The 17,585-nt window shown below is 37.6% G+C and overlaps 1 protein-coding gene across 4 annotated transcripts in view; it reads left to right on the forward strand.

The window, feature by feature from the left end:
• Positions 1-17,585, forward strand: part of MCPH1 (microcephalin 1) — a 300,799-nt gene that overhangs the window by 58,241 nt on the left and 224,973 nt on the right. For all 4 annotated transcript variants that reach the window (XM_072634374.1, XM_072634372.1, XM_072634375.1 and 1 more), the window contains one exon: positions 6,457-6,569. In XM_072634374.1, coding sequence (XP_072490475.1) covers positions 6,457-6,569 — 113 coding nt within the window. The remainder of the gene's footprint in view (positions 1-6,456; positions 6,570-17,585) is intronic.

The following is a 17,585-nucleotide window of genomic DNA, read 5'->3' on the forward strand; positions in this document are numbered from 1 at the left end:
CTTTCCTTTTGGTTTCCAATAGGGAAGTGGGATGAATAAAAATGGTTTTTTATTAATTGAAAAAATTAAATGAGATTTTATTAGAATAAGGTTGTTAGATTAGATGACAAGAGGTTCCTTCTATTTCTCCGACCCTATAGCACAGCAGCCTAACCATCTACTCTGCTGCTCCCCCTCTCCCTATAAGAAACAGGAAGCACCAGACAGTTGTAGTGGATAGTGTTGGATGCGGAGTCAGGAAAACCCAAATTCAAATGTGAGCTCACCCTTACTAGTTATGTAACTCTAGGTAAATCATTAATTCTGCCTGCCTCCATTTTTTCAACTGTAAAATGTGATTGATAATAACACCTACCTTACAGGATTGTTGGGAGGATCAAATAGATATTTGTGAAACACTTAGCACAATGCCAGTTGTATAGTAGGTGTTTAATAAATGACCCTTCCCCTTTCCCTCTCTCCTCCTCTCCCCAACTTCCTTCCCTTTACCCTAAGACAGCTTCACCTGTCCACTGGAGTAAATTAACCCATTCAGTTTTACTATATTTACTGGAATAGAGCTACCAGAATTGAAATTTATCAAGTCAGTCTTCACCTTGGTGCCCCTATGCTGCCCCAGATCAGCATGTTTGTTTGTTTTAGTCTGGGTCTCTATATCTTGACAAGCTGAAGTGCAGTGGTTACTCAAAGGTCTCAATACTGATCAGCATGAGGGGATGGCAGGATTATCTCTCAGAGGGATTGCAGGGTCAGTGGCTATTCAGTGTTTCTTTGAATTTCTCTTATTAATAACTTCTTACGGCACAGTAATTCATGTAGCAATCTTGGAAAAAACCAAGGAGCAGAGACAAGAAGGGAGAGCATTCCAGATGTGGGTAAGTGAGCCAGCCAAAGAAAAGGCCCAGCCAGGAGATGGAATTCCATGTTGAAGTTAGAGCAAATAGGCCAGTCTAGCTGAATCATCGAGTCATTGGAAAGGAGTAAAGCAAAAAGGTAGAAAGGTAGGAAGGGGCTGGGTTGTGAAGAACTGTAAATGCCAAGCAAAGTATTATCTAAGAGGTAATTGTGAGCCTTTGGCATGTGTTGAGTAGGAGGATTCAAACAGTCAAGGTCTACCCTTTAGGAAAACCACTTCGGTGGTTGGATGGAGGATATACTGATTGGGGTGGGAAGAGCTTTGTGTCAGGGAGACCAATCAGAAGACTTGTGGTGGTCCATGTGAGGGGTAATAAAGGCAATGTCAGAGGAGAGAAGAGGGTGTGTGTATGTATGTGTGTACAGGAGATGTTATGAAAATAGAAATGACAAGACTTAAGAACAGATTGACTGTTGGAAATGAGAGAGAGTGAGGATTTGAGGATGACACTATGTGTGTGAACTAGGGTAAATGAGATGATGGTGATGCCCTCAACAAAAATAGGGAGGTTGGGAAGAGGGGAGGGTTTTAATGAAAAGATTGAGTTCTGTATTGTTTTTATTACATTTGAGATGTGTATATGGCATCCAAATCGAGATGTCTAGTAAGCCATCAGTAATGCAATGCTGGAAGTCAGAAGAAAGATTAGGACTAGATATATTGATCTGGAAATGCTAAAGATGATAATTGAACCTGTAGGAGTCAATTAATTTGCCAAGCAAGAAAAAGACATGAGGAGGCATGGTCAGTCAGGTAGGATGATGACAACTGGAACAGAATGATATTGTGAAACTCTAGAGAGGAGAGCATATTAAAGATGGAGGCTTATCAACAGTTATCAAGTAAAGCTATTTTTGTTTTTTTTAAATAATGGGGAGACCTGTGTATATTTACAAGCAACAAGAAAGAAGCCAGTAAATAGAAAGTAGTTCAAGATTAAAGGGAGGGGGGAAGACGCAGGAGCGATTTGCTAGAGGAGATAGGATCTTGAGTATAATAGAGAGGGATGGCAAAGGAAAGGGTCACCCCTTCATATGAGATGGGGTGAAGGAGGAGACAGTTGGAGAAGATATCAGAGTCATGGGAAATGAGGGGAGAAGAGAGAACTCTTAGCAAATGACATCACTGTTTTTGGTGGAAGGTGAAGTAAGGTCCTCAGTTAAGGGGGAGGAGGGGTGTTGTGCTATGGGATTCTTGAATGAAAATGTTTGGAAAAGCCTCTATGGTGAGTGGGATAGTCAATTAGAGAGATATAAAAGGATTGCCTTGATTCAGTGAATTGAGATTATGTAACCTGAATTTGTAGTGAGCCAGTCAGCAAGGTTTCGTAAGTTTCTCTGGCTTCATTTAGCAACATATGAATAGGAACAAAGAGGGCAAGTGAGAGAATTCCAAGACTGGCATTTGGCAGGGTGTGATTGGTAATAGGACAAAGGGTATGTGATTTGAATATGTATTTGAGAACTTTGGTTCTGCAAAGTTGTTACATCTCCCCTTTCCTTTCTTACATTCAGTTATCCCAAATGGGGAGGTAAAAATGTAGACAGAAGGGCAAGCATTGTGGTAAGTGGTTTATTCCATCAATCTAAAGTTAAGTTTTATTTGCAACATTATTCTAGTCAAGGTCCCGGACTGGTTCCTTGGAAAGGTTTAGGTCCAAGTTGTGAACCGTTAATGAAATCTTTATGCCCCTAACCCCTTTGAGACTTGGGTCGAGACAAACCAGATGCTAAACCTGGACTTCAGTTCCTGAACCCTCTCTCCAGAATCCTTGAGGTTTTTTAATTTCCTTCCTACCATATTTCCTTCCCACATCTTACTCTATTGAATGCCTCAGTCCAGCTATGCAAGGCCATTTCTGGGTAGGTGGTTAAACTATGTTTTTAAAGGAATTAAGTTTCTCATTTTACAGTCAACTCTATTTAGGGATGACTGTTTTAAACTCAAAGAGAGGGTTAAAATCCTACCTCACCAAAATAGTACACACTTGTTTTTTCTGAAATATTGAAAACTTTTCCATACCACCAATATGGAATACTACAGTAGTTCTCTTTTTTCCCCTTAGGATTTGGTCCAGATTATAATATTAATTATATACCCTGGCATATGAGACACAGTGTAGAGTGACTGGCCTAGGATCAGGAAGACCCAAGTTCAAATATGACCTCAGATACTTACTAGCTGTGTGACCTTGGATGATTCACTTAATATCTATCTTAGTCATTTTCCTCAACTATAAAATGGAATTGATAATAATAGTACCTACCTCCCAGGGCTGTTGTGAGGATTAAATGAAATAATATTTATAAAGCACTTAGCACAGTACCTGGCACATAAACTAGCTTCCTTCTTCCCTTTCATCCCTGTATTTATTATGTTGTTAAAATTTACATGAAAAAGGTTTAAACCAATGGAAAAACGGTAAATAAAGATATAACTTGGGCTGTTATTATTAGTTATCAAAAAACTTAGGTAAAACCCTCAATATTCTTCCCTATCTCAGAAAAAGATTAATAGCCTGGTAGCCCAAATTTTTGTTAAGAATAGAAATTTGTATAGCACTTTATGAAAAATAAAGGGCAAAAATCATAAGCTTTAAAAATTTACAGATTAGAAAAAAGAATACTTGAAGAAAATATGAAACCTTTTACAAAACAATAAAAGTACAGTCTGTTACTGGGGCAAATATTCTGACATTAAACTTTTATTTTGCAAATTACATTTCTAATTTTTAAAAGTATTTTTTCTCAGTTGTTACCACAACCAACTTTTTCAGCTATTTGAGAAAGCATTTTAAAAATACAGTATTAAATTTAATTTCCTACTTGCCACAATCATTTTATCCGTATGTAGTCACTGTTGGTTTGCCTAAGGTTAGAACAATATTCCAACTAACAAGAAATCCCAGTATTTTAAATTTATTTTCAATTCTTTATCCTACAGTTTTCAAACAACTCTCACTTTAAATTAGAAAGTACTGAATCTAGCAACTAACAAAATTATATTTTGACATAATAATCCAAATCCATTTGATATTTCACTGGATCTCATTGGTGTGAGTGCAACTGTCCAGTAATGCAGATATCTTAACGTATCCATACATTCTTGTCTTGTGTAATTCTTATCCATATCTTTATTAAAAAGTCTTAATTTTTTGTTATTCTAAATGTGAAAATACAAACATGAATACTTCCATATTCTAAGAAAAACAGAAATATATGAAACAATAGATTTATTGTATGTTGTTTTCAAAAGTGTATCATAAACTCAATGTTTTAGTTTCAAAGCTGTCCTACTTAATATGCATCTCTCTCTGAACTTCCTTGTATTCCCTAATATATGCACTTAGTAAATGCTTCAATGACAAATTGTCTCCTCCTAAAAACAAACACCCCTCCCCCAAATTACTTGTAGCATATTAGCAAAAGTCAATCAATAAATCTCCCCACTGCCATGTCTACAATGGGTGCCTCATTCTGCACCTCTTTTCCATGTCCTCTCATTCAGAAGGTGGTGGGTAGCAGGTTTCATCATTGGTTCTTTGGAATCCTGGTTGGTCATTGCATTGAGCAGGATTTTTGAGTTTTTCTCAGTGGCTTCTCTTTGCAGTAATGTATAATAATATAGTCACTATATAAATTGTCCTCCAAATTCTGCACACCTTACTCTTTATCTGGTCATACAAGTTGTTTCTTACAGCACAATCATATTCTGTTACAGTCATATACTACAACTTATTGATGGAAACCCCACTGGTTTCCAGTTCTTTATTACAACAAAAAGTGATGCCTTGAACATTTTGGGTTACATACATGTTGTTTCCCTCTTTATTTGATCTTTTTTGGGCTGTATTCTTAGTGGTGATATCACTGGGTGGAGGAAACCATTCACCTTAATGCCTTTTTGGGTGAAGTTCAAATTGCTTTCCAAAATGACTTGGATCAGTTCACAGCTCCCCCAACAATTGTGGCTCTCCTCCCATATCCCCTCCACTAATTATCATCTTCTTTTTTTTATCTTTACTAATCAGATGGCCATACTTTTATTAGTAATTTGGAATATTTTATATGGTTATTGCTGGCTTTGATTTCTTACCTTAAGAACTGCTTTCATATCCTTTGGGCATTCATTAAATGGGAAAAATGCTGCTTATTCTTATGTATTTCAGTCAGTGGACATTAGAACTCTGGTAAAAAAGCTTGCTGCAAATACTTGTCCCCTGAAAAGTGTTTTTCTTCTGATTCCAACTGCATTGATTTTGTCTTTGCAAAATTTTTCAACTTTGTATTAAAAATTATTCATTTTATCTCCTGTGATCCTCTCTGTTACTTGTTTGATCACAAACTCTTCTCCCATCCTTACTTGTGAAAAGTTATCACCTTTTCTGATTCTCTGATTTGTTTATGATGTGAATCCATGTCTTTCCATGAAGCCTCCATAGAAGATCTCTAATAAATGTTGATTATCTGTTAGAATCTTCACTTTTATCTATTTTATATTTATCAGTTTATAATGCACATGTTGTTCATCTTTCATTTTTGAAGAGACAAATAACATCATGGGGTGATGTCTTGACTTATGTGTAAATTGTGGCTTGCCTAGAGTCTTCAGAAGTCAGAGACTTTCTTTTGGGGAGGCATTAAATTGGTATGTGTGAGCTAGCTAGGTGGGAACTTAATCATCCTTTATAACACTGCTCCTTGGAAGAAAAAAAGCATTCAGAATTTGCAAATATTTATAAGACAATGCCTTTTTAATATGGGGACTTCTAATTTCTACAGCAGAGAAGGCTTCTTACTTCCATATTATTGCCCATTCCTGGAATTCACTGTTCTCACCTTTGTCTCTTAGAATACCTAATTTATTCTATTTTCTTATTCATGTTGCATATTTTTATATATGCTTATTTTGTACACATTTATATGTATATATTGTCTTCTTCTATAGAATGTAAGCCCCTTGAGAGTAGACACTATGTTCCTTTTTGTTTTTATGTACCCTTAAGCTCCTAGCACAGTGCCTGACACATGATAGGGGCTTAACAAATTCTTATTGATTAAATAGTGCTAAGAACTTTGTTTCAATTTGAAATATTTAATAGCAAATATAAAGTATTCTTTATCCAAAAAAAAGTTTCTGTGTATCTTAAGAAGAATTCTAATATGTAATATTCTATGATAACTTAACCACAGGATCTGATTTATAATGATTCCCTAATATAAAAGGCTATTTTATTTCAAATAAAAAAGTCTAAAGGTATACGTTTTTTACTTTAGTAATATTGTGCTACCAAGGAACAAACACTTTTTAAAAGTATTGAATAATATAATCTATTTTGATTATTTAAAATGAAATTGAATGCAGAGCCTGGGTAATTCAAAGAACTAAAAATATGTGATGTTTACATCTTTCAACCAAAGCTGAACTGAGGCTTCTTACTATAACAAATAAAGCAGTTTTATTTTTAATTTCTCTTGCCATGTCAGTTTGAACTTGTCTATTTTAATTTCTAATTAAGTTTCAATTCATTTGGATTTTAGGTGTTGAAAGCAGAAAAGTGAAGCTTGATATTTTAGATGACATCTCTGAAGGCTTTAGAGATCAAAAGATCAAATCTCTCGAGGAATCAAAAAAAACTACAAGAGTCAAGAAGGTCAGTATACTTGTATAAAAATATTATTTTAAACTTTTAAGAGTTGATACATCTTAGCAATCTACCTCAAATTTATGAACTATAAACTTAATATATCAAACTAAAGGTTTTTTCCAAAATTAATTTTGGTTAAATGTTAGAAAGTGATAATGTTCATAAAAACGAGAGCCATGATCACATACAGGCCCTGGAATAATGTACGTGGATATGCATGCAATCTTAGCTTTGCCAGATCTTACTTCCAAGACATCTTGAGCTCTTCAAAATGCCAAGGGCTTTTAGTTATACCAGCACTTGTTGTAGTCTTTGATCTGAATAAACATTCACTAGGTAGGGCTTAAGAACGTAAACCATCTTTCACTTTCAAATTATCAAAATTTGAATTCAAGTCATGCATTGCAAGAAGTTTAAATACTGACTGAGACCTACTTTTTCATTTTTGTTTTTTGAAATTAATTATTTATGGCACAACTCATTCTAAAACTGGCTATTTCTGTTATTCTAACCTTAGTTTTTTGGTTTGTTTTTCTTTGATTCTTGGACAGCTTCTACCTTATCCCCTAAATTTAAAATTGGCAGCTAATAACTTGTGCCTCATATCTATGAGACCAAGGAAATATACAGAGTAATTTACTGGGACCTGATCTCAAGTAGATAAAGAAATGGCTTATTTTTTGCATTGTAAATATTTAAATAGATTGAGTTTCGTAATATCCCCTGTTTGGAAACATATAGAAATCTGGTAAATGTATGTGAATGTTCATGAAAAACCTCTCAACTAACTTTTGCATTAAAAGTTAGGAAAAGCCAACATGGATTTCAGTTTCATAATATGTATTCTTTACATATAATAAAAATTCTTTATGTGTTATGAAACTTGGTACTTCAGGCTCTCCACAATCTGGTTCCCATTGACCATTCTAAAATTATGTCATATTATCGCACTTTAAGCGTGTACTTTAAGGTTTGCAGAATATAATATATGTACACACCTATATGTGTATATATGCATATACACACATATATACATACACATATATATATGTACATATACATAGATATAGATAGTAACCTATTTGATTCTCACAAAAGCCCCAAAACAAAAGCAGTCTTTGTCATCAAGGAGTTTACGTTCTGCTGGAAAATGGGGAATCTTGCATGTAAATTGATAAATATAAATGTGAAAATTCAAGGTGGTGAGAGAGGGAACGCTGACAACAAAAATCAGGAAAGACTTCCCAAAGCAAATGGCACATGGATCAAACTTCGAAAGAAGCTAGGGAGTCCTAAAGGCTAATGAGAGGAGGGAGTTCATTGTAGTCATGAAGAATAGTTTATACAAAGGAATGGGAGAGAGAGAGAGAGAGAGAGAGAGAGAGAGAGAGAGAGAGAGAGAGAGAGAGAGAGAGAGAGTATTCTGGACAACTGAGCCAATAAATTAGGGGTTGGGGTGCTTAAATAGTAAAAAACTAAAAGGGTAGCGATTGAGGCATGAAACAGAACAGATTGTGATGAGCAGAAAGGGAGGCCTCAAGGCCTCTTTATCAGATTGTTATCCTGTATAGCAGGGGCCCTGATTCCTGGAACTTCAGCACCCGAATTCAAGGACGTGCACCTGAGAACAATATATTACTTAACTTCTCAAGTCAGCTACTCTCCCTTGGAGGAGGGGAACTCTTGATAAGGGGCTCTTTCAAACCCCTCAAGGTTCTCTACAGGCCAATTTGGTAGAAACTAGAGTACAAGAAGAGTCATATATAGTAAACCTGGAAATGTGAACTGGAACCAGATTTAAAGGGCTTCAAATGCCAAATTAAGAAGTGTAGTTTATCCTAGATCAAGAGGCCACTGATAATTCTTAAGCAATAGAGCAACACGACTAGACTTGAACCATTTGACAATTATTTGGCAGCTATGTGGGAAACAGAAGTCAGGAACACAGATATTGTTAATATTTTCTAAAAGATGTCTTGTATTGAAATCTTAATGGTGAAATAATGGAATCTTAGGAAAGTATCTTTCTGTGTTTGTTCATTTCACACTGAGTGTCTAATGGAATAGAAATCTCTCAGCTTTGGGCCAAAGAATGCAGTTATTTGTTGCCCCTGTGATTTCATTGCTATAGGAACTATACATGAGGAAACTCTCTTAACTAAAAACAAAAATCAGCAACTTCTCTTCAACTTAAAATCTTGGAGTTACTTATAACACTGAAAGCACTGGGATTTACACAGTATCACAGAGTCTTGTTTCAAAATATCGAGGTTTTGAAATTACTCTATTAAATGAAGGCAAACTTTCATTTGATATACTATTCCTATTGTTCTAGAAACTTTGAATGGCAATGTGCCTCAGGTTCCTTAAAATAAAGGTTTAAGGTTCTTTTAAAATTTAAGGTTAAGAGAACATTAAGGTTCCTTAAAGTTTGATTTATTTATTTTTAAAATTCCAAACTGAAACTAATTTTATTTAAGCTATTTACAATCTTTTTTTTCCTCCTACCTACTCCTACATCATTACCTTTTCTGTCAGCATAGGACCTTTTCTCCCATTTCACTGAGAAAGTCAATCTACTGTTGAGAGCTCTATCATCTTCCCTTCTCTGGGCCTCAGAATTACTCCACATCCTTGCCCATCCTCTCCCCTTTTTCTTCCAACTCTGAATAAGAAGTGGTCCTTTATCTCATCTACTTTGTAGTTTGCTTCCCTCAGCCTTTCCTTTTCTACCCTCTCCTTCCCTGCGGGCTACAAACATACTTAAATATCCCACATCTTTAAAAAAAAATTACCTTTACCTCAACAATCTTTCAAGTTGTGATGCTAGTTCTTTTTTCTCTTTTAGTGCTGACCTAACCTTTCTACTAAGACTACTTTCTCTAAGGTTATCTCTTCAATCTCTTAACTGTTCATATTATTAATCTCCCTGTAGATTTTAACACTGTTAGTTCTACTGTACTCTGTAGTGCTGTCTCTTTCCTTGGCTTCCATGAAACTGCTCTTTCCTGGTTTTCTTCCCAGCTAACTGACCATTCCTTCTCAATATAATTTGCTGTATTATCATCCATGTACCATTCTCAAAACATAGATATCCCCACCCCCCCACTTCTGTCCTGAATCTTCTTCTCTCTACATACATTCTTGTGATGATAATTTTTACTTTGTCATAGATTAAACCAGTAGATTCCTCTTCCACAATATCCCTTGTGTCCATCTCCTCTCCACTTCTTTAGCCACTGTCCTAGTTCATGGTTATATCATGCCTTTTCAATCCTTTATCATCTTCTTACCAGGCACCTTTCCAACTCAGAAACCATTCTCTGGAAGAATTAACCCTTGCAACTCTGGAACTACCTACCACCCTGGGGCTCCCCCAAGATCCTGGTGAATGCGTCCTGCAGGAATCACTTTATCAGGCCAACTCCAACCCTGATTTACTTTATTTCTTTATCATCTTCTCGCTGGTGTATACTTCCTTTTCCCTAAATCCTCAATCTTACTTTCATTATCTGGAACTATAATCAAATAAGATACTGCCATTGCTACTAGAAAATACTTTGTCCATCTACTGCCATATGAATCTATCTCATCAACCTTGTAGCTTTCTGTGATGGGGAGTGAAGTGTGATCTTTTACTGTTTTTCTTTTAATATAATCAATTGCCTCTAATTGAATTTTGCCTTTATCAACCAGGAGTCTTTACTAGGAGTAAAGTACAGAAACAAGAGTTTCTTTAAGTAGAAACAGTGTATCTATTTGTATTGTTAATTATTTTAATGTGATTAAAGATCTTTCCCCCCCCATCCCCCCCCCCCCCCACCCCACCCCCCCCCCCCCCCCGCATGAATGGGCCTGCCCATTAAGGGGAGTTGGGTTGTTGTTCTTTATTCTCGAGGACCAAAATGACATCATCATGATAAAGTGAAGTTTCAGTGCATAGGACTATGGCTGGTCAGACTAATATGAACTTAGAATGCTCTACCACATATTGGGAATAAATAGTCTGTGTGAACATTTGGGTGGTTACTCCAAGTTTGCACATCCTACATTTCCTTTGTGCTGTTTCAATTCTGCTTTGCTGTTAGAGCACAGCACCCTTTCAGATGTGGGCATGCCATGCTGAGTGGTCCTGTGCCATTGTCTCTCATGTTGCACAATCAAATCCAAAGTTCTTGAGAGAAACCTTGAGAGTGTCCTTGTATTGCTTCTTCTGACCACCATGTGATCGCCTGCCCCATGTGAGTTCTCCATAAAATAGTCTTTTTTTGGCAAGTGTACATTTTACATTCGAACAACATGGCCAACCCATCGAAGTTGCGCTCTCAGAAGCATAGTTTGAATGTTTGGCAGTTTAGTTCAAGCAAGAACCTCAAAGTCTGGTACCTTATCCTGCCAGGTGATCTTCAGAATCTTCCTGAGACAGTTCAAATGCAAGTGATTCAGTTTTCCTGGCATGGCATTGGTAGACTGTCCATGTTTCACAGGCATACAACAATGAGGTCAGCACAATGGCTCTGTAGACCTTCAATTTGGTAGTCAGTCTAACACCTCTTCTGTCCCAAACTTTTCTCTGGAGCCTCCCAAACTGAGCTAGCTCTAGTAATGTGTGTATCAACCTCATTGTCAATGAGTACATTCCTGGAAAGTACACTACCAAAGTAAGTGAACTTATCCATAGCATTCAAAACTTCTCCATTTGCTGTAACCAGTGATTCCAAGTATGGATGATGTGGTGGTGGCTGATAGAGCACCTGTGTTTTCTTGGTGTTAATTATTAGGCCACAATTAACACAGGTAGCAGAGAATTGATCCATATTTTGTTGCATCTCAGCTTCAGAGGCTGCATTGAGTGCACAATCATCTGCAAACAGAAAATCTTGCACCAACACTCCCTCCACTTTGTCTTGGTTTGTAGCTCTTTCAAATGGAAGGACTTACCATAAGTATGGTAGTTGACATTGATGCTGTGTTCATCCTTATTGAAAGCATTTGACAACGTGGTTGAAAACATGATGCAAGAAGCTTGGGAGAAAGCACACAGCCTTGTTTCACTCCATTGGTGACTGGGAAGGCACGAGAGTATTGTCCACTATCCAGAACCCAGGCAAACATGCCATCATGAAACTGACATAAAATATGGATTAACTTCTCTGGGCAACCAAACTTTGACATAATTTTCCATAAGCCCTCATGACTAACAGTGTCAAAGGCCTTGGTCAGATCTACAAACATTGCATACAGACCTCTATTTTGCTCTTGGCATTTCTCCTGGAGTTGTCGGGCAGCAAACACTGTATCAGCTGTTCTTCAGCCCTTTCTGAAGCCACACTGGCTCTCAGGTAGAAAATCATCTTCTAGGTGAAGGATCAGCCTATTAAGGAGGACTCCAGCAAGAATCTTACCAGCAGTGACTAAGAGAGAGACCCTGCTGTGATTGTCACTGGACAATCTCTTCCCTTTACCTTTATAGAGATGGACAGTGGAGGCATTCTTGAACTCCTGGGGGATAACCTCCTCTTGCCATATAACCTGGAATAGGGGAGTTTGATTAGGGAAGATTTGTCAGAAGGCCTACACCTATTGTTAATGAGGCACTGATTCTCAAGGGTTGTGATACCCTCTGGCTCTAAAAAAAGGTGTGAATACTCTGAGGGTGAGGTTTTACTTTAAGGTTTACTGACTGGACATGTTTTTTTGGCCAGATGAGACTCTGGGAAGCTGCTAAGGAGCCCCCCAGCTTTGAACACCCAGATGTTGGTACTTCCTTCTATGGTAGCTATGGTCAACACAGTTGGACCTGTCTGTTGATTTGTGATATCTGTGTTGATTATGGTTAGACAGTTGGAAGCCATTTCTGTTGATCTGTGGTTTCTCAGTATTTTCTCTGAAGTTCAGGGTACTGAGTTTTTCTCCTGAACTAGCTGAATGATGTATGTGCTTGATTAAAGGAATGATGTATATCTTGATTAAAGGAGATTGTTACCCCCCCTCAAAAGTTGCCTTTCCTTTTATAAATGCAGATCTAAGAACCTGTGATAGCATGCCCCTCTGTGTATGTCAGGATACTTACCTGATTCACTTAATGAACCAAAATGCTTTTTCTTGCTTACTATCCCCTTATATGTATTACCTCCCACTGTTAGAATGTAAGCTATTGGAAGGGTAGGTATTGTTTTGACATTTATTTTTTGTCCACTGGGCCATTGCCAATCGTTTTGACTTGTATCTTGTCACTGGACTCTGATGATTGGAGGAGAGAGTGAGGCTAAGGACTGCACAGCTCTGCCTCCCTTAAATCCAATTCACTTGCAAGTCAAGTCATCACCCTCTTAATATGTTCATTTGTTCCTTCTTTTATCCTCTCCTAGGACATTGTAATAGCTTCTGGCCTCCCTGCCTCTAGTATCTTTCTTCTCCAATCCATCCTTCACAAAATTTCCAAAATAATCTTCCTGTTCATTTTGCCCTGTTCCCCAGCCACAAATTGTACACAACCTAATGCCAAGCATCATCCTGTTGTTTCCTGATACTCTGTACTCATATGGAGATGGGGGGATGGGTGAGTCTGACTAGTTTTGGAAAGCTACCGGCACTCCTGGGAAAATAACTCAAACTACAGGCCTCTCCTTACTGTGAGCTAGTTTTATTTTCTTTGTACATTCACCTTTATCCAGCTGAGTAAATATTTGTTAAGCATCTGCTCTATGCAAACAATTGTGCTTGAGCATTGGAATACAAAGACTAAACTAAAATAGTAGCTGTCTTCAAGGTGCTTGCATTCTAATGGGGAGAGTATAGCATATGCACAAAGTTATACAAAATAATTTTGGGGGGCTGGGGCAGGCTGGAGTGGGTAGATTGGAAAGGCCCTTTTTAGGAGGAGGCACCTAAGCTGGGTCTTAAAGGGAGTTAGAGATTCCAAGAGGCAGAGGAGAGAAGAGCGTATTCCAGACATAAGGATCAGCTGTCAAAAGACAAGAAATCCAGAGGCATATATAGCAAGGGAATGAATTTGCCCAGAACTCAGAAGTGTTTAATATGCACTTTAAGTGCACGCTTAAAGTGCAATTATATGATATAACATTAGAATGGTCGATGGAAACCAGATTGTAGAGAGCCTGAAGTACCAAGTTTCATAATACATAAAGAATTTTTATTATATGTAAAGAATACATATTATTTTCAGTTTTCAGTCATTTCTTCCATTAACATTTATTAAACATCTACTGTGTACCACATTGGGCAGCTAGGTGGCGCCAGTGGATAGTATTGGGGCTAGAGTCAGGCATACTCCTCTTCCTGAATTCAAATCCAGCTTCAAACACTTACTAGCTCTGTTATCCTGGCAAGTCGCTTAACACTCTTTGCCTCAGTTCCTCATCTGTAAAAGGGGCTGGAGAAGGAAATGGTGAGCCAATCTAGTATTGTTGTCAAGAAAACCCCTAAAGGGGTCACAAAGAGTTGGAAATGACTGAAAAACGCCAGAACAACAAAAATGTATCAGACACTATGCTGATCACTGGGGATACAAAAAGAAACAAAAGACAGTTCCTTCCTTCAAGGAACTTCCAGTCTAGTGGGGACGGCAATATGAAAAAAATATATACGAAGTAAGTTATATATAAGATAAATAGGAAATAATTGATAGAAGGAAGGCACCAGCATTAAGAGGAGTCAAGGAAGGCTTCCTATAAAAGAAAGGATTCTGGCTGGGACTTAAAGGAATTTAGGAAGGTCAGTAGGTGGAACACAGGAGGGAGAGCATTCCAGGAATGGAGGACAGTAAAAGAAAATGCCTTGAACTGAGAGATGGAGTGTCTTTTTATTCGAGGAATGTCCAGAAGGCTAGTGGCACTAGATCAAAGAGTGCTTGTTGGAGAGTGATGTGTTAGAAGACAGGGGCTATCATATGAAGGGCTTTGAATTCCAAACCAGAGCATTTTGCATTTGATCCTAGAGATAATAGGGAATAACATACACACTCAATTGGGTTTCTTACTCTACAGGAAAGTAAGGGGGAAGGTGATAAGGAGGGTGGGGCGGGGATGATAAAAGGGAGAAGGGGGTAGTCAGAAGGAAACACTTTTGAAAAGAGATAGGGTCAGAGCTGAAAATAGAATAAGTGGGGAGTGGGATAGGATGGAGGGAAATTCAGCTAGTTTTTCACAGCATGACTGTTAAAGGAATGTTTTGCGTAACTCCACATGTATAACTATATTGAATGGCTCACCTTCTCAGTAAGGGTGGGTGGAGAAGGAAGAAGAAAGAGAATTTGGAACTCAGTTTTAAAAACAAATGTTAAAAATTGTTCTTACATGCAACTGGGGAATAATATATAGGCAATGGAGTATAGAAATCTATATTGCCCTACAAGAAAGTAAGGGAGAAGGAGATGGGGGGAATGATCAAAGGGAAGGCAGACTGGAGAGGGGTAATCAGAATGCATGCCATCTGGGGTAGGGGTTAGGGAGAGATGGGGAGAAAATCTGGAATTCAAAATCTTGTGGAAATGAATGTTGGTAACTAAAAATAAATAAAGCATAAAAAAGAAAAGAAAGAAAAATATTGGTATCTGAAATGTAAGCAGAATCTTTAACTATACCTTTTCATTGAGTATTTTCATGTAGAGTGCCTACTTACACTCAGGATTAGAATTAGTATGGAGTTCACATGAGGGCTTCAGGGAAGGTAGGAAAGTGTCATGGTTCTGAACTCCCATCTCAGTTTTCCTGATCATGGGGGCTCTTTTGATCTTATAATCCACAAGAAATAGAGAGGTAGATAACAGATAGATTTGAAGAAACTCAAGCTTGGAACTGATAATAACAATTTACATTTATATTATATAGTATACAAAAGATTTTCATATATAGTGTCTTTATCAACAAAGTACTGTGGGTGAGGTAGTGCATACATATATGTGTGTCAGGTGTATGTATGTATACGTGTATATATATAATACATATATATACACACACACACACATACAAACATATGTGTATGCATACCTAAACATATAAGGTAACTGAGGCTTAGAGTGGTTAGGTTAACAGCATGATTAGAAACAGAATGATGGAGTGGAAGGAAGCAAGATTTCTTTCTAAATGATGGCTTGGAATCACAGAATCAGAGGTAAGATCATAGATTTAGGGCTGGAAGGGACTTTAGGGGGTCATCAGTTCCAACTGCATAATTTTCTAGATGAGGAAGCTGAGACCTTGAGAGGTGAAGTGACCTTGCCCAGGGTTACACAACTAGTAGATGTCCAAGGTGAGATTTGAAACTGAGTTGTTTCTGACTTCACTCTTACCAATTACACCGTGCTACTTCTCAGAATACCAGGTTTGAATTCCTAAACTACCACCCCCTTCCTTTTAAGTTGCATTTTGCTGTATTGAATCTCTAATTCCTTTATAGACCAACTTTGATAGACTTTAATACCAAGCAAGTCAGTTCCAACAGGTTAGGAGAATAAGTGTGCTGAGAAGCTGTCATTTCTGTTCTTTTGAACCATTCTTGTTTCATTCTTTGATCTCCCTTTATTATGGATGTTTTTTAGGTATAGTCTATATTCCTGCCAGGGTTTCTTCCAACTTTCCACATAGATACTCTTAGTTCATAGACTGGAGTGTGTCACTTTCACATTCAAAAAGATTCATCTTGCCTGCTCGTAGTTTCTGCTACTTGAGAGAACAAGTCTAGTGGAAGGAAGGTAACCAGAGTCAGTACTAGAAGGGATCTATGATAGTAGAGGTGTGCTTAATACTCATCACCATGGATTTCTTGCAGATTTTGTTCTTATTTTACATGGTAATATAATAGGAAATAGATGTTAATCTTACAAATACCTTCGTGTATTTCACTAGTAAAATTGTGTGATTTGGTGGTATAGTGGGAAGAATACTGTGCTAGAAATAAAAAGACCTGGCTTTGGTGTGGGCTTCTGATCATTAACTAGCTTATCTCCAGCAACTTTCTCACTGAAATTCAGTTTTAGCATCTGTAAAATGGGCATGAAAATCCAATAAGATTTTATGAAAGTTGTGGGACAAGAAGGTGTAAAGGTATTGGAAGGGTAGCAAGTGAACAACTATGAAGGGCTTTAAATACCAAACACGTGAGTGATATGGTCAGACCTGAGTATGCTGAAATCCAGGAGTATAACCTAGTGGGAAATCATGAGATGGCTGCTCTGTGTGTCCTCCTTAAATGGAGGATGAGCATCCTTAAACTTGCAACATTAAACAATTATGTTCAAACAAGATATGTACATGATAAACTGGAGATAATAGCAGAGGGAAGACACTAAGATTAAAGAAGTCAGGGAAAGGAGTTTTACAGAAGGGGAGACTTTAACTGAGATTTGAAGGAGGCCAGGAGGTGGAGCATTCCAGGCATGAGGTTCAGCCATCGAAAATACTTGGAGTTTGGAGAGAATGTATGTACATCAATAGGAGTAAGGTATAAAAAGGCTGAAAAGCTATTAAGAAACCAATTATGAAGGGTTTTTATATTTGATCTTAGAGGTGAGGCTGCCATTGGAGTTTATTGAGTAGATAGAGTGACATTGTCAGACCTGTGCTTTAGGAAGATCATTTTGGGAACCAAGTGGAGAGTAGTCTGAAGTGGGGAAATAGTTGAGGCAGGGAGACCAACTGACAGGCTATTGCAGTAGTTCAAATGTGAAGAAATGCAGGCTGAATAAAAGTGAAAGTGGGGCTAATAAAGGGAACAATATGCTGGAGAAGATAGCATGGAATAAGATCACTTATACATATAGAGGGCTTTGCCTTGGCAAGAAGAACGGTGGCCTCTTCATGTGAGAAAGAGGTGCAAGAAGAGATTGCAGAAGGCAACTAAGTGATATGAAATGAAAAAGGAGGGGAAAAGTGGTAAATCTTAACAAAAATGTCTTATTTTTTTCATTGAACTGTGTGATATGGTTCTTAGTTGCGAGGATTGGCTGTGGGGGAGCTGTAAGAGGTATGAGGAGAGATGAAGTTCGGAAAAGTTGCTCGA

Source organism: Notamacropus eugenii, chromosome 1, assembly GCF_028372415.1.
Source record: "Notamacropus eugenii isolate mMacEug1 chromosome 1, mMacEug1.pri_v2, whole genome shotgun sequence".
Taxonomy (NCBI): Eukaryota; Metazoa; Chordata; class Mammalia; order Diprotodontia; family Macropodidae; genus Notamacropus; species Notamacropus eugenii.